This window comes from Peromyscus leucopus, chromosome 8a, assembly GCF_004664715.2.
Source record: "Peromyscus leucopus breed LL Stock chromosome 8a, UCI_PerLeu_2.1, whole genome shotgun sequence".
NCBI classification, from domain to species: Eukaryota; Metazoa; Chordata; class Mammalia; order Rodentia; family Cricetidae; genus Peromyscus; species Peromyscus leucopus.
The window spans coordinates 55,952,204-55,970,061 of record NC_051085.1 but is presented as its reverse complement, the minus strand read 5'-3'; the positions used below and the strand labels follow the sequence as shown (position 1 = coordinate 55,970,061).

The 17,858-nt window shown below is 41.5% G+C and overlaps 1 protein-coding gene across 5 annotated transcripts in view; it reads left to right on the top strand.

Moving 5' to 3' along the window:
* Positions 1-17,858, top strand: part of Wdr27 (WD repeat domain 27) — a 97,012-nt gene that overhangs the window by 59,175 nt on the left and 19,979 nt on the right. For 4 of the 5 annotated variants that reach the window (XM_037200403.1, XM_037200402.1, XM_028866600.2 and 1 more), the window contains 3 exons: positions 2,847-2,944; positions 4,215-4,317; positions 7,295-7,393. In XM_037200403.1, coding sequence (XP_037056298.1) covers positions 2,847-2,944; positions 4,215-4,317; positions 7,295-7,393 — 300 coding nt within the window. The remainder of the gene's footprint in view (positions 1-2,846; positions 2,945-4,214; positions 4,318-7,294; positions 7,394-17,858) is intronic. The other variant, XM_037200405.1, reaches the window with a different exon arrangement.

Below are 17,858 nucleotides of genomic sequence, written 5' to 3'. Positions count from 1 at the left end.
AAAGCCAGTGCTGGCCCAGGCAGGCAGTGGACTCCCGATGCAGTGACATGTCTGTGGAGGGTTGTCTTGATTGTTGATTGGTATGGGAGGGCCCAGCTCGCTGTGGGTAGTACCCTTCACCAGGCATGTGGTCCTGGACTGTATAAGCAAGCCGGCTAAGCATGAGACGGCCTGCAGTCCATGAAGAAATGTTCTGCCATAGTTTCTACTGACTTTCTTGGCTGAGTGAGTGTGTCCTCTGATCAAAGGTAAGGCTGTGTGTAACAACAACAAGCAGGCCTGCCTTCGGGTTCACACGCGAGTCCCTCCCCTGACTTCTTTCAGCAATGGACTGTGATCTGGAAATGTAAGCCAAATAAATCTTTCCTTCCCCTGAGTTGCTGTTGTCAGTGTTTTATCCATAGCAACATTAAGGAAACTAGAACACCTGTTTAGTTTTTTAAATAAAGAAGAACGATCTGGTATGATTATTTTCAATCTAAAAAATAAATAATTTAATGATTTAATAATATTTAATAACTTTTTAACATTTAACCATTTAATGACACAAAGCAATAGGAAAGTCTGGCCATCAACCCAGTTCAGAGGCATTCTTGTTAATACAGAAGAACAGTGAAGTAAACCCTGCCTGTCCTGTCCAGCTTAACCACTGGACGCCATTCTCACAGCTCTGCTCAAGGTGGTGCATAGGAACACTCAAAGCCTCGCTGGCACTGACTGGAGTGGCCACATTGGGTCCTGAGCCTCACAGGGTGAGAAGTGGCCTACTTCATTCTTACTGAACTGTGATGTTTGGGTCAAGTATGACCTCAGTGCTTCTGTGCCTGAACTGGAAGGACAGCACAGACCACAGCACCCACATGGTTGTGGTGAGCCTGACTGCTCTGATGTGTTCTGTGTCAGTGTACAAAAATGTAAGAGGCTTCTTCAGAAAACAAGCCACCAGACACGGTGCAGGCCTCTGTGACCTCATGCTCGGCCTCACATCCCATCCCATCCCCCTCCTATGCTTATTTTCGGGAAGTTAAACTAGGTACTTCCCCATTTAAAACAAAAAACAAAAAGCAGCATCATTTTCCTAACGTAACACCTCCCATCTAAGAGCACAGCACACTGGCTCTCAAAGGATTGTCAGTCCACAAGGTCACATGCATAGGCACCTGAGCACACTGCAGACGCCGCATGGAGGCCATGCAGTAACACTTCAAGCCTCAGTCAGACGCGTTTGATGGGAAGACTCCTAAGAGAAAGGAATGCCTTGAATCATCACCCTGGAAGGGAACAAGCCAGGCCTGCTTCCTCACACCTTCACTGGCTTGCAGACCTGCCCTGTATACTGGAGCAGAGTCACCAAATCTCAGAACCACTTTGATGCTGATGCAGACACAATTTTAGAGAGCCGGCGGCTGTCTCAATGTGCTCGGGAGGGAGCGTTGCCTTCAGGTCTTATCTATTGTCTAACGACACACTGAATCAGGAGTCTACTGCCTGCCTGGGCCAGCACTGGCTTTGCCTGTGCATCAGCAACAGTCTGTTGACAGGTTTTGCCAACCTGTGTACCACCCAGAGTCTGCTGTCTCTGTTCTGGGCAATTCTCCAGTTGAGACTTTTCTTACCGATAACTCAGGGTTGACCTAACTTGAGCTTCACGGCTATGAGGCAGAGAACAGATCACCATGTATCAGATTTCCTGACTATAAATGGGGACTGAATAGTTTCTTTGCTAAAAGGATGAAGAGCTAAAGAAGTAAGTGTGTAGCATGCTGTCTGGCACAGTTAATCCTTAGAGTGTGGCTTGTTATCTCTGAACTTAATGTGATCCTTTATTTCCTGCTTGTAAATGAAGAATGACTTCTAGGTCCATTTTATATCGAGTTTGTTGTAATATTTCAAGTAATCTTGACATAGCAAGAGAATGGAATCCTTATGAAATATAGTGCATTTAAGGAATATTTTGAGCCAAATAGCTCCTCTGATGGTGTCCAGTTGTTTTACACAGCCATTTTTCTTCTGGGGATCATCAGAGTCATTAAGATGTCAAGGCCTGGACTTGCAGAGCCCTTACTTCCAGTGACATGTGGGGTCCTGAGGTACACAGGATCTCACGTGTTTCATCACCAAGGCACCCATTCAGTGTATCTTAGAGTTCCATAACTGGCAAATAACTCTAAGTGCTCATTAGGGAGTGCATTTTATTCCAGATAATGTATTGAATAAAGATTATGATCAATACTTAGTCTTTTTTTATCTATTGCTGTTTTCTAGTTCTGTGGCTCTCAATGGCATTGAATGTGGAGTAAACAGACATTAATTATTAAGATTAGAGTGTATTTGGCTAGTTATCATGCTAACTGATGTTGCTCAACCTGAGGTTGTGTTCTGAGAATTGCATGGTCAGTCACAGAGTGCACTTACATAGGCTGAGATGCCCCGACACCACCAGGCCGCAGTCCTCAGAGGCCCTGTTGCAGTCTGTTATCTACATAGGTCGCTGCGCTATTCATGGCTGCATGAAGGTTTAGAATCCCACTCGAAAGCTATAAATTTAAGAGAGATTATGTTGACTTCTGGCTTTAGGTTCCAGTATTATTAGGTGTTATTAGCCTATACAAGTTCATCTTGGGGTCTGTTAGATGGCTAAGCAGGTAGAGGCACTTGAGGTTAAGCCTGAGGGTGATGTGAGTTTGATCCCCAGGCCCCACATGGTGAAAAGAAAGAACCAACTCCTGCAGATTGTCAGAGGTCTGTCTATACATGCACTGTGGCATGCTTCCCCTCCCAAATTAAATAAGTGAAATGTTTCTAAGAGCTGTTATTGATTTTTTGTTTTCCACATCTGATGACAGGGATCATCATTTACGACCCAGCAGTCTCTGGCGTACAATCTTTTCCTGACCACAGCTGTTGGTGATGGGGTTCGACTGTGGGACCTGAGAACTCTGAGGTAAGGCCAGCCTGCATCAAAGCACTGCCCCAAGGGGAACTGGAACTGAGCTGGGAATACAACCTGATCCTGGCTGCAAATAACACAAGGCTATGACTAGTCTAGGTATGCTCTGGAGAAGACTGACTTGTACACAGAATCAATGCAGTCACTTGGAGATGGTAAAACCACACATAGGTGCTACACACATCTGTTCTCCGAGGGCCAATCACACATGGCTCCTGAGAGTCAGAGATGTGAGAAATGGCGTGTACACTATAGCACAGCTACCTCAGCTATGTTTTTTTTCTTTTCTGTCACACCTGTCTTGCTTACACTGGACACTAGCACTGAGCTCATACAGCTCCCTTGGAGTAGCACTAATGGAACTTTACGTTAGGCTGCTCAATCTCCCTCTTGTGAAGGCATTTCTATTTAAGCACTAACCTTTATCTTCTGATAATCACAATACTACAAGCCATCACTGTACAGTGCATATATAATGTCATAAAATTGAAAAGTGTTAACATGTTTGTAGTACACAGATGTTCACAAGGAAACCACTAGTAGTGTGCTTGATTTGTTCTTTGTCAGTAGAAGAAATAGAAAAGCCTCACCCTACAACATATGGTGTAAGTGAGATCTTGCCTACTATTCAGGGACTCTGCTCAGGGCACCCACTACGTGTTGGCCATGCTTGTCGATGCCTTTCTAAGGGAGACCCTGGCTGTTTCTCAAAGGTACTGAAGGTTTCCTCTTAATAAATTGCATAAATCATTGACAAGTTTTATATAGCACTTGATAAGGGGTTGTGAAACTCAACCCTCTTACTAGATTGCTACACCTCCCCACAAGCCACGAGTTGTTTCTTTTCATAATTTATGATATTAGAAGATTTGATTGAAAAATTTATAATTATCAGTAGAAATTGCTTATTTAATATTTTTCATATATAAAGGTTCATCTGCTCTTAGTTTTGTTATCTTTGGGAATTTATGATTTTGAAAAGGGTTTGAATTATTTTAAAGGTCTACTTAATTACCTACCATTTAATAATTCTCAAGATGAAGTTTTTTTCAAGGATGTAGTTCAGTGGTAAAGTGTTTGACTAACATGTCAAAAAAGTCATGGATTTAATTCTCAACACCACACACAGACATCAAAGAAAGTTTTTTTTTTTCTTTAAGCTATTAACTTGTTCATTTTGTGGAGAAAACATGGTGATGTCTTCTAATTTGTCTCAGGATGTAACAGCCATTTTCTGCCCAGCCGTTTCTTTCTGCCCTTGCAGGTGTGTGCGCCGCTTCGAAGGGCATCCCAGCCGCTGTTACCCTTGCGGAGTTGCTTTTAGCCCTTGTGGAAGACTCATGGGCTGTGGTGCAGAGGACAGACATGTATGTATGTATGTGTGGTGTTATCAAACAGACCTTCAGCGCCATTGAGCACTGGGGTGAAAATCCGTTTCAAGCCTGACAGTGTTTTAAGAGACTTACCCAGCATGCGAACTCCACAACAGTAAGCTGTGACCACGAGAAGCTCATGTTTACTTAATCACAACACACACTTATCTTTCGTCACTCATTTCTTCATCTATTAGTTATCAGGGACACTAGGTACAAACTCCACGAACGACTGTGATGTGTGGTGCTGGAGCGACAAGCTGATGACATCAGTCGGGATTGTGCAGTTCATGTGTAATTAGGTGTCCCTTATCTCCATGGGGTTTCTTAGAGAACTGCATGCTTCTCTCAGTGCAGTCGCCACCCTGTGGTTGCTTGGAGAACTGCATGCTTCCTCCAAGCAGTTGCCACCCTCCCTTGACTTGTTTCCTCCATGCCAGATCCGCACCCGCAGACGTGGAGCAGAGAGGTCTTAAAGTGTCCCAGGGCTGTGTAACACACTAGCACATAGCTGGAGGCTAAGCCCGCAGAGGAGGCCAGCTCCCTGGAGAGGTCTTGGTGCTCCTTGGCTATAAACTGCTGGCCCCTTCTTCCTCCACGGGTGCCTCAAATCCCTGTCATCTGAAAGGTCACTTAATGAATTGCATGCTTGTCTCCTATAAAGTGTCCTCATAAAAATCCATTTTGGGAGTCACGTGAGACATAAAAATGGTGGTGCCCAAGCAAGAGCCTGGGTCTGAGTGATGGATGCTTATGTGGCGCTGGTGGGGGATAGGGAAGTGCCCCAGCACTTCTTGTTCCACCCCAGACCTACAACATAATCTCTAAAGGAGCTCAGGCTTCCATGGGAGAAGACAAGACCCCATGATTAACAAGCAGGGCATCAAGATGGCAAGATACATGCACATTCAGCAATTCCTTCTCCAGGAGGTGCAAAATTAAGAAGACCGATGGTCAACAAAATCCTAGGAGAAAGTTGAATAGCTTCAAAAAGACAAGACTTTTAATATGTGTGACACTTTATTCATTGGAACAACTGCTGGCTTCTCTGGAATACTGTGGAACTTTATTTTCAGAGACAATTGCAAGGTTTAATATGAAGCTTTGAAGACTTATACATCATTGACCACACTTCTGATTTTGTCTACCATTATTTCTTGCACGCTCTTTGTAACTGACACTTTGCATTCAGGTAACATAAGCAAAGAAAAGTGTGTTCTGAGAAGTTCACTGGTTGGCTTCATATGTGGTATTATATATCACAGTGCTTTGACTTTTTACAAAAATGGATGTTTGGCATTTAAAGTATCGTACTGCTGCACTGCCACCAAAAGAGGAGGTACAGTGCTTTGGTTGTTCCTTTGTCAAACCAGAATGAAAGCGATAGCCATTGTCTACTTTTTCAGACCTGTGGGTCATGAGCCCTTTCGGGGTCTGTAAGATGAATTGCTAAACAGTTTTATTAATAAAGAACCCAGAGCCAGATATCGGGGTGAAAACCAAGAGATCAGAGGAATAAGACAAGTCACAGCCAACCTTACCTCACCAACTCCTCAGCTTCCAAAGAGACCTACTTCCTGAATACCCATGCCTATATGCGTTTCTGTCCCTGCATCCCATTTCCTCTCTCTGCCCAGTTATATCACTTCCTGTTTGTCTGTACAGACCTCCAGACCTCTATGGTTAGTGCTGGATTAAAGGCATGTGCTATTGCACCTGGCTCTGTTCCCAGTGTGGCCTTGAACTCATAGAGATCCAGATGGATCTCTGCCTTCCAAATGCTAGGATTAAAGGTATGTGCTACCATTGCCTGACTTCTATGTTTAATATAGTGGCTGGCTTTTTCCTCTGATCCTCAGATAAGCTTTATTAGGGTGCACAGTATATTGGGGGACATAGTATATCACCATACTTCCCCTTTTTTGCCTAAAATAAAAAATAAAAATAACTAATAGAAGAAAAACTATATACAATAAGTATGATAACTATATACAATATATACAAGCAATAAATACATCAACAATGTCTGGTCTATTTGCATTTGACAAATTCAGAGAAAATATTCCATTATCTATCCTATCTTTGTGAATCCAAAGGATTGTATCTAATTTACCTTCCATCCTAATTTGCATAACCAAACTATCTTTTGATGTCTTTCAAACTTATACACTTTATGCCTCTTTAGCGAGGTTCTTTTCTGAATTTGTTAACAAGGAAACTATACCTATCTAATCTTTAACTCCCTCAGAGAACCAAGAAGGAAATAATATTTACTAAGAAAACAGGAAGTGCAAACAAGCGACTTCCAAAAAATGTGAGAAGTGACAGAAACAGCTGGCTGCCTGGACAGTCACCCGAGGTTTCTCTGCAATGTTGGGGGCATCTTCTTCGGCCTACAGGCTTAGTGTATCTAACAGACTCATTTGTGAAGCAGGATTTTCTAAAGAGCCTTCCATTATGGACTGTAACCCTAAGCTGAAATAAACTTTCTCCCCTTAAGTTGCTTTTGGTTATGGTATTTTATCACACCAGCAGAGAAGTGACTAATAATGTAGGAAATGCAATAATTCTGGTAGAGATACTTTCCAGTCAATGGCAGAAAACCACAAATTATTCATATCCTGAGTTGAATGTACCCAGTTTTCTCAGGCTCATGGAAAGGGCAATGTGACATCTTCTCCTTAAACAGAGGACTTTAAAGTAGAGTTGGTAAGCACAGGCTGTGTACCTTCCAACGTATCAGTCATCAGATATGAATCCTTGCTTCAGACTGCTGAGCAGGAGTCATGGAGGTGAGTGCCCTTCAGGGTAAGATGTACTTTGTGGCCCAGTTCTGTGGCTTGCCTGGCATTGTGTTGGCTTGTCAGCTGTCACCGTGTCCTGGGTCAGCCACAGACCACACTTGAGCCAGAGTTTGGAGATGGTCACCAGTCCTGCCAGCCTGGAACACTCTGCTTGTCTTGTCTCCTAGGCGTACGTGTATGAAATGGGCTCGAGCAGCTTCCTGTATCGTCTTGCAGGGCATACAGATACGGTTACTGAAGTGGCCTTCAACCCAGCAGCTCCACAGGTAGAGCTTCCCAGTGTGAGCAGGGCCTCCCCTGTTCATACCGTCTTACATCACATTTAGAAGTGGTCAGATTTTATTTTGTTGAAGTCTTATGGTATTTAAGAGTGCATACAGCTAGGCCCAGTACCTATAATCCCAGAGATGGATGCAAGAGGACCATCCTGAGCTACATATCCATTTCAAGGTCAGCCTAGGCTATATGAGACCCTGTCTCAAAAAAAAAAAGAAATTTAAATTAAGGAAAAGATTATATGTGGGTCTCTGTTCACGACCACCGATTGCAAGAAGCAGCAGCTTCTCCGCTAAGTGTTGAGTGTTGCACATGGGCTGGGCACTGCACCTGGGAACCCAAGTGGAGCCCTAAGCTCCTCAGCTCTGCAGCTAGAGAGCCACATGAGAGCAGCAGCAGTACCATCCCAGCATGGTGGAGAACCATCCCCCTGCTTTTGTGGTGTGCAGGCCTTACTTCCCTGTTTGACCCTAGAAATTCCAGATCACGTGGGAGACATGGTGACATGAGTTACTCAATATTCTTAAGGTTTTTAGCATCCATTCTCCGTTTTTGGTGATTATACAGAAAGCCACTACGAGCATTCTTGTGTCACCATTGGTGTGGATGTGTGCCTCCTCTTCACAGCCTGAATGTGGATGCTTATTCAGTCTCGGTGTTGTGTCGCCAACCTCAAGGAAATGGCTAAACAAGGTGACACCCATCAGTTCTGAGTGAGATTCCAGTCTTCATACTCTTGGCTGTGTTTAATTTTGTTAGTCTTTCAAACTTTAGCCAATGAAATAGATGTATTACATTGTTTTAATTTGCATTTATTTTACAGGGATACTAAACACTTTTCATATATTCATAGACCCACTTTTAATTTTTGTTATTGAGTTGTAGAACTTTGAAAAAATGTCTTCTATGTCCTGGCCATGTGCCGCGTGTGTGTGTGTGTGTGTGTGTGTGTGTGTGTGTATGTGTGTAGATATACATATGTAAATTGCAAATATTTTCACCAATCTGTGGCTTGCTTTTTGGGATTATAATGATATCCTTTAGTGAGCAGAAGTTTTTAATTTTTAGGAAAATTAACTTTTACATTCATGGTTAGTATTTGCTATAGATTGTCTAAGAAGTCTTTGCTGACCCAAAGGCTGCAAAGATCATCTCCTATTTTTTTTCAGGAAATTTAGATTTTTAACTTGTATTTTGATCTGTGATATAATCAAGTGTATTCCTTCTATGACATTATAGAAACCTAATTGCTTATGACAACCTGTCATGGGTCAGATGTCTGGGTGAGGCCCAGCTGGTTCCTCAACTTTGGACTCACTAGGCGTGAGCTTGGTATCAACAGGCCTGTGGACTCCTTGAAGCTTTCCTGGATTCTGTCTTCCTCCATGCTCTCCCGAGCTGTTAGTGTGTTTTAATTATTTGTGGATATGGGACTGAAGGCCTCAGCTGCTTACTGGCTACTGGCAGAAGGCCACTGAAATTCTCACTACACAAGGAGACTCTAGCAAAGTGCTTCTTCCCTGGATACTGTGTACTGTCCAGTCTGTATGCCTTTGTTTTCTTTTTCATAGTATTACCTGGTACATCCAGTTTCATGCAGCAAAAAATGGCAAGGAGGGATGCCTTGCTCTCTCCTGATCTTGATGGGAAAGGTCCAAGTTTGAGTGTAGGTTTTTGTAGATGCTATTTATGAAATTAAGGAAAGTTCCCTTTATTCCTGTTTGCTGAGTTTTTTTTTTTTTTAAGTGAGTGGGTGTTAGATTTCAGAAAATGATTTTTTTCAATCACTGATGTTATCTTACAATTTTTCTTTTCACTTTTAAAGTCATTGGCATGATGGATTGTTGTTTTTCAAATGTTAAACTAGCTGTATAACTACAAAATTCCTACTTGGTTATAATGTACCATCCTTTTTGTACAATGTTATATTGGATTTACTAATGTTTGCTGAGGACTTTTGTATCCATGTTCATGACAGATATTGGTCTATATTCTCTTTCCTTGTGATGTCTCTGCCTCTGTTGGCCTTTGGCTTTGTGAATACTGGCCTCATAGAATGAATTACTATGCATTCTCTTTGTTGCTAGTCCAGTAAAGAAATTATAGAGAATTAAATAAGTTTTTTCCTTGGCTATTTGGTAGAACTTTCTAGTGTCCATATGAATCTGATGCTTTATGTTTTAGATTATTAATTATTCAATTTTTAAAAATAGATATAAAGCCAAGTTACATTTCCTACTTCTTTCTGTGTGACTTTTAGCAAGGATTGTAGACTATTGATCGTAAAGTTGTTTGTAGCATTTTTTCATTATTCTCTGAATATCTACAGGCTCTGTAGTGCTGCTGCCTCCCGATTTCTTATATTAATCACATATTCTCTTCTTTTGTGTTTATTTTTCTTGGCTTGGCCATGGCTTGTCAGTTTTATTCATCACTTCAAATTGGTTCCACTGCTTTTCTTCATTGATTTTCTGCCTTTGAGTTTGTTGATTTCTGTTGTGGTGGTTTTGTTTCTTTTTGCCTACTCTTTTTATTTCCTTTTTCAGGTTTCTAAGGTGGATTGACTAGGTCTTTATTCTTTTGTAATATTTGCTTCCAGTTGCTGTGGGATGTTAATGTATGTCCTGTGGGAGCCCTTCTTGGGTTCCTTGTGGCGTTGCCCAGCAGGTCCGTATAGAGGATGATTAGGACCATGGGCCTGAGTGCAGGTGTTTGAGATGGTCTGCACTTGGCTGTGCTGGGGGATGGTCTGTATGTCAAGTTGTTCTGATTGGTTAATAAATAAAACCTGATCGGCTGTGGCTAGGCAGGAAGGATAGGCGGGACTGACAGAGAGGAGAAATAAAAGGAACAGGAAAGCAGAAGGCTGAGGCAGAGACACCGCCAGCCGCCGCCATGACCAGCAGCGTGTGAAGATGCCGGTGAGCCACCAGCCACGTGGCAAGGAATAGATTTATGGAAATGGTTAATTTGAGATAAAAGGAAATGGTTAATTTAAGATAAAAGGAAATGGTTAATTTAAGATAAAAGGAAATGGTTAATTTAAGATAAAAGAACAGTTAGCAAGAAGCCTGTCACGGCCATACAGTTTGCAAGCAAAATAAGTCTCTGTGTTTACTTGGTTGGGTCTGAGCGGCTGTGGGACTGGCAGGTAACAGAGATTTGTCCTGACTGTGGGCAAGGCAGAAAAACTCTAGCTACATCCATTACTATTAATTTCCCTCTGTGCATTGCTTTCATAGCATTCTATAACTTTTAATAAATTGCATTTTAATTTTCATGTAATTAAAGATATTTTAAGATTTCTTAGGAGTTTTTTCCTCCTGTAAAGTGTGTTATTTATTCTGTGTTATATTTCTGTTATTGATTTCTAGTTTAATCCCATTGTGCTATATGAGTAGGCATTGTATGATTTTTATTCTTTTTTTTTTTTTAAAGATTTATTTATTTATTATGTATACAGTGTTCTGCCTCCAGGCCAGAAGAGGGCACCAGATCTCCATTACAGATGGTTGTGAGCCACCATGTGGTTGCTGGGAATTGAACTCAGGTCCTCTGGAAGAGCAGTCGGTGCTCTTAACCTCTGAGCCATTTCTCCAGCCCAATTTTTATTCTTTTAAGCTGGTTAAGGAATGTTTTATAGTTCTCAATGTTGTCTGTCTTGGTCAGTGTCCCATGCAAGTTTGAGAAGAACGTGTGTTATTCTGTGGTTACATCAAGCAGTCTATAAATGTCAGTTATTTCCAGTTGATTAATGGTATCATTGAGTTCAACAAGTCCATATTGATGCTCTGAGAGTGTCATGTGGCAGAGTCCAGCTATAACGGCAGTTCACCTGTTTTCTCTGTGGCACCATCCATTTTGTTGTTCATATAGTTTGGGGCTCGATGAGGCACTGCACATTTAAAGTTACTTGTTTTTAGAAAATCAACTCAGTACCTTTATCACCTCTGATAGCTTTCCTTGCTTTGAAATTTGCTGTGTCTGAAGTGCATGTTTCTGTGTTCAGAAAGCTACTAACCTGGTTAAAAACCATTTCTTCCCTGGTTTTAGAAAATGCTCCTATTGTTCCCAATCCAAGTTTTGCTAAAATTTAGAGGTTCACTCCAGTAAGAAGGGAAGCAAAACTTCTGTTTTAAAATGTAGGCTTGGACACCTTTTCAAGATTGTCAGTATAGATAACATGGATTCCACACAGACTCATGGAGAGTGTCAAGAGTTCCCATGCAGCAGGTTGGTTGTCCAGGCTCTGATACTGGGCCTAAAATGTGCTCTGAGGAAACCATTAGGGCAGGGAGGGAGCAGAAGAGACCTCAAGCTCAAAATAGGCCTTTCTTATTGTCATAGGTTGTGTTTAAACTCAGGGATCAAGAAGCATATCATAAAGTTCCTCCCAAGAGATATTGAACAGTAGGATCTGCTTGTTTGGAAGCTAGACAAGGTTCTTGCTCTTTAAGAGAAATAAAAAAAACTTTGCTGTGAGGTTCATGACAGAGCACCATATGGAGAATTGCATGGTTAAAGAAAATACTAGAGAACTGCTCTTCCCCTGCCTGTCAACTCCCTGATGTGTTCATTCTGTCTCAGACTAAGCTTTGTGCAGAAGCTGACACTGTTTCCATCCTCTTCTTTCTCTCAGAGGCCCTCTTGGTTTCTTGGTACTACTATTCTGTGTTCCCCTCACATTACCCTTCCTCCCTGGCAGTCCGCAAACACCCATCTCACCCTTGTTCTGCTCCATATCCACTCCCCCTTGTCAGACACGAGCTCAGTTACTTCAGGTTCTGTGGCACATGTGATAGCGTACCAAGCCTATTCCCCCTCCCCCATCCATGCCCACCATTTCCAGCAAGTCTCCATGCCTACAAGTTCACCATCTATTATTTTCTTTTTTCAAGTCTGTATCTTTTCTTCATGTTCTTTGTTAGCCATTAATATTGTAGCTCCTCAGAGAGGAGAGTTCAAGATAGTCTGTTATCCAAGAAACAAATACTGGAACTTTGGTTTTGTTTTGATTTATTGGATGATGAAGACAGCCTTTTTTTTTCATTTAATCTTCAGCTTGACACTGGTGTCCCTGCTGTGTCTACAAACTTGGATACCTCATCATGTGGCGTATGCAGACTTAAGAAATGCCCTGAGCCCAGTGAGCCAGGAGGCATGCTCGCATGTGCTGTAATATTCAGCATTTACCACAGAGTACAACTCACACAAACTCTCTGCTTTGTAGATCATGTGTTACTGTTTCGATAAGTTAATTATCACAAAATGAACACAGTACTTCCCATATGCCCATAAATTTGATATCTGTAGCTTCAATTACCCATGATCCAAAAATATTAGATAAAAAATTTCAAGAGTAAATAATTACGTTTTAAATCTTTCGCCGTTTTGAGTATTCTGTGCTATCTGTCTTACTCTGTTTTATCCAGGACATTAACCAGCCCCTTGTCCAGTGACCCATGCTGTGTTCACTGCCCACTCCCTGGATACTTAACCTATGTAGTCTATCAGCCATGTGGAGGTTCCACAGTGCTTGTTTTCAGGTGACCCTTGTTTTATTTCATAATGGCCCCAAAGTACAAGAGTCGTGATGATAGGAAATCAGCTGCACTGTTGAGAAGACGCTCCTTTAAGTGAAAAGGTGGTGTACGTTCTTAACTTAGGGGACAAAAGGCAAAGCCTATGCTGACATTGCTAAGATCTATAAAAGAACAGTTTTTCTATCCATCAGATTGTAAAGAAGGAAAAAGAAATTTGTACTGGCTTTGTTTTTGTACCTCAGACTGGAGAATTTGTGGCCAAATGCTTAGTTCAGATGGAAAATGCACCGAATTATAGGGCTCCGTGCTATCTGTGGCTTTCGGCAGCCCCTAGTGGTCTTGGAACAGAGTCTGTGTGGATAGGGGGCTCTGGTGCGTGGTTTCCAGAGACCTTGGCCAGCAGCAGCTCTGTGGAGATAATATTAGTAAGGAAAACAGGCTGGGGACAGACGGCATGGAGCCAGCCCCCCAGCTGCTGTTTTTATAGTGCCTGGAAGGAAATGACATGTTAATTTCTTCATATGTAAAGTTGCTTTAGAAAGTACCACGTAGGCACTTCTGATGTCCTGAATGCTTTGTACTTTGGAGCGACTACCTGTCCACTTTTTTTTTTTTCTTTTTGGTAATTTAGCTTTTATTTCCCAATTGACATTGAACTTTGTTGACTTGGAGTGGGGTCCTGGAAGTGTGCAGCAAGTGAGGATGTGAGGGACAGTGTGCTGCACACACCCTCGGTGAGGGCTTCTCTCTCCAACTCCAGGAAAGTTATGTGCACTGCAGGAAAGGGTTTTCTGTCTTCTGTTCTTGGAACCCATTGTTTCTGTGGATCACAGGCCCTGTGCTCGCCACCCAGCCAACACCTCTAGGCATGCACTACGCATTAGGACTCTGTGGATATCTGGTATTGCCAAGTGCCCTGTACCTTGAGAAGGTCCCTATGTAGACGGTTGTCTTGGTATTGAACCCAGCATGTAATTAGGAATAACTCCCACCCAGAGCTTCCTCCCTCCCAGGGAAGACACGGTCTCTGCGCCCTGCCATAGCTTACCCTCTGTGCAGTGGCCGAGGAGGCCGCCATGGACTAAGGCTTGGGTCAGTGCTATTATGCTAGGCGCTTGACTGCTTTCAAGTCAGCCATGCAAAGTGCTTGCTTTGAGGGAAGCAGTTAATTCTTTCACAGCGTCAGAAGGTCCAGGGGCCTGTTTAGCAAAGCACATATTTTGCCTGGTGGACTGGAGTATAGCAGTTTTTATTGGGCATGCAGCAAGAGAGATGGAGAGTTGACCAGAGTTTCTTTTTTTAGACTACCTGTGTAGATACATGGTAAGCTTTGCTTTTGTGATAGAACCTTCATGGTAAGGTCAAGGGTCTGAGTGCAGGGAAATCTATGCCCTACTTTCCATGCTTGTCGTGAAACTCTTATTTAGATGAGTCTAGATCAGCGGTTCTCAACCTGTGGGTTGAAACCTCTTTTTGGGGTCACATATCAGATAGCTTGTATATCAGATATTTACATTATGATTCATAACAGTAGCGAAATTACAGTTATGAAGTAACAGCAAAATAATTGTATGATTTAGGGTCACCATAACATGAGGAACTGTATTAAAGGGTCACGGCATCAGGAAGATTGAGAACCACTGGTCTAGGTGAAGGGTAGATACTTCAGCCCTCTTCCTCAGTGATCTGAGAATTCAGGAAGAATACCGAGAGAGGCAGAGAGATAGTTGCCAGGGGAGCCATCTGCTTTTATGGTTTAAAAACTTATAGCAGAGTCTATCCTAATCTCAAAAGTGACCTCAGAGTCGTTGTTAGTGCTTGGAAATGAGATCGACTCTTCTGTGATGGTGTTATGTCTTCAGACTTTGGTGACTTACTGGCTTTATAAGTTTTTTTTCCCCCTTCCTGCCTTACTTCCTTGGGGCTTCTTGGGGATTCCTATGTAATCATTTACATGTAGGTCTGGTATCTTTCTTTTCTAATTTGTTTCATTTCTTAGTTTGTCTATTTCTCTTTAGAATTTACACCATCCAGCATGATACTATATGTGAGTGTTAAAGTTGAGGTAACTTTATTCTTCTGAAATTACTGAAACTGTTCATCACAAATACTCCTTGGCATTTGCTAAATACTCTTTCTCCATCAATTGATAGCTGTAATGTTTTTCTGTTGATGTTACTGGCTGTGGTATTTTGACATTTAATAAGGTAGTGTGGTATTATAAAATGTGTGACTCAGTGAGCTTCTTAAAATATATACATTGTGAAAGAATTCTAAATGGAGTCACCAAATAATGTGGGATGTCTTTCACCACCAAGTGAAATGTCCAGCGCCAGGAATAGATTACATCTATTGAGTCAGTAGCCAAAGGGGACCCATGGAAACTCCAGACATCCCAGGCTACTGGTTACTCTCCACAAACTGATGGTTAGCCCGAAGGCAACACTTACTTATCTCATTAAACATGGGAGAAATGGAGCTGGTGCCTGACTGAAGCCTTGACCCCTACTGACTGTGAGCTGCTGGGAAGAAGGTATATTCTTTTGTGTTTGGGTGAAATGTTCTGAAATATATGCTAGGTCCATTTGATTTATGGCATTATTTAACTCCAGCATTTCTCTGTTTAATTTTTGGCTGTATGATCTATCTATTGATCACAGTTGGGTATTGAAGTCATCCACTAATTACTGTGAGATGTGATTTTATTGGAATAGTGTTTCTTTCATAAACATGGGTGCCCTTTTGTTTGGAGCATAGATGTTAAGAATTGCAATATCATCTTGGTGGATTTTTCCTTTGATTAGTATGTGATGTCCTTCCTTATATCTTCTGATTAGTTTTTGTTTGAAATCTATTTTGTCAGATATTAAAATAGCTACACCAGCTTGCTTCTTGAGTCCATTTTCTTGGATTACCCTTTTCCATCAATTTCCCTGAGGTGATTTCTATCCTTGATGGTAAGGTATGTTTCTTGGATGAAGCAAAAAGATAGATCCTGTTTTCTAATCCAATCTGTTAGTTTATGTCTTTTTATTGGGTAACTGTGATCATTAATATCAAGTGTTATTAATAAGCAATGTTTATTGATTCCTGTTATTTTGTTGGCAGGGTGTGAGTCCCCATCCCACTTTTGATTTACTATTCTCAGATTATTTCTTGTGTCTTTTTGGGTGTGTTTAACCACTTCAGACTGAAGTTTTCCTTCTGGTGCCTTCTACAGAGTTGGATTGGTAGGTAGATATTGCTTAAGTCCAGTTTTATCATGGAATCTTTTTCTTTCTCCATCTATTGTATTGATAGTTTTGCTAGATATAATAGTCTAGCCTGGCATCTGTGGTCTCTTAGAGTTTGTAGAATATCCATGCAGGCCCTTCTGGCTTTTGGAGTCATCATTGAGAAATCAGGTATTATTCTAAATGAACTGCCTTTAATGTGTTTCTTGGTCTTTTTCTTTTGCAGCATTTAATATTCTTTCTTTCTTTGTACCTTTGGTGTTTTGGTTACTATGTGTTGTGGGAAATTTCTTTTTAAAGATTTATTTATTTATTATATGTAGTGTTCTGCCTGCATGTGTCCCTGCAGGCCAGAAGAGGGCACCAGATCTCATTACAGATGGTTGTAAGCCATCATATGGTTGCTGGGAATTGAACTCAGGACCTCTGGAAGAGCTGTCAGTGCTCTTATCCACTGAGCCATCTCTCCAGCCCGGGAAATTTCTTTTCTGGTCCTGTCTATTTGGTGTTCTTTTTACTTTTTATACCTTGATAGACTCCTCCTTTCTTTAGGCTGGGGAAATTTTCTTACATAATTTTGTTAAAAATATTTTCTGTGCCTTTGACTTGGGTTTCTTCTCCTTTCTCTATTCCTGTTACTCATAGATTTAGTGTTTTCCTAGTGTCACAGATTTCTTGGATGTTTTGTGCCTGGATTTTTTTTATTTAACATTTTCTGTAGCACAAATTGTTAGAAGGTCTTATTAATAAAAACAAACCCAGAGCCAGATATTGGGGTGAATGCTGGAAGATCAAAGAAACAGAACAAGCCAGTTCCTCAGCTGATCCTGTTCTTCAGACTGCAAGCCTTTGTGTCCTCATCTAAATGGGTCTCAGCTGAACTGCTGCTAAGAGCTAAAAGCGTAACCAGGCTAGTTTCTGGTTTTCATGCCTTATATATCTTTCTGCTTTCTGCCCTCACTTCCTGGGATTAAAGCCGTGAGTCACCATGGCTGGCTGTTTCCAGTGTGGCTTTGAACTCCCAGAGATCCAGATGGATCTCTGCCTCCCAAGTGATAGGATTAAAGGCGTGTGTGCCACCATTTTCTGGTCTCTATATCTAGTGGCTGTTCTGTCCTCTGACCCCAGATAAGTTTATTAGGGTACACAATATTTTGGGGAACACAATACCACCACAAGCTTCTTTGGCTGAGGTATCCATTTCTTCTACCTTATCTTTAATACCTGAGATTCTTTCTTTCATGTCTAGCAATCTGTTGGTGAGGATTACCTCTAAGGTTTTTGTTTGACTTCTTAAAAATTTCCTTTCCATTTTTTTCTCAGTTTGGTTTACTTTTAGTGATTCTATTGCTACTTTCATGTATTAAACTTTTTTCATTATTCATTCTACTGTTTGTTTGTGTTGACACAGACCTCACTAAGTGGTTTATTCATATCCTCTTTAAGGTCCTTGAACATATTGATAATTGCTATTTTTGAAGCCCTTGTTTTTTTTTCTTTTTGATTTTCCAAGACAAGGTTTCTCTGTGTAGCCCTGGCTGTCCTGGACCTTACTCTGTAAACCAGGCTGGCCTTGACCCAGAGATCCACCTGCCTCTGCCTCCAGAGTGCTGAGATTAAAGGTGTGGGTCACCAAATGAAACAAAACAGACAAGAACATGTGAGAGAGATTTGTAGGA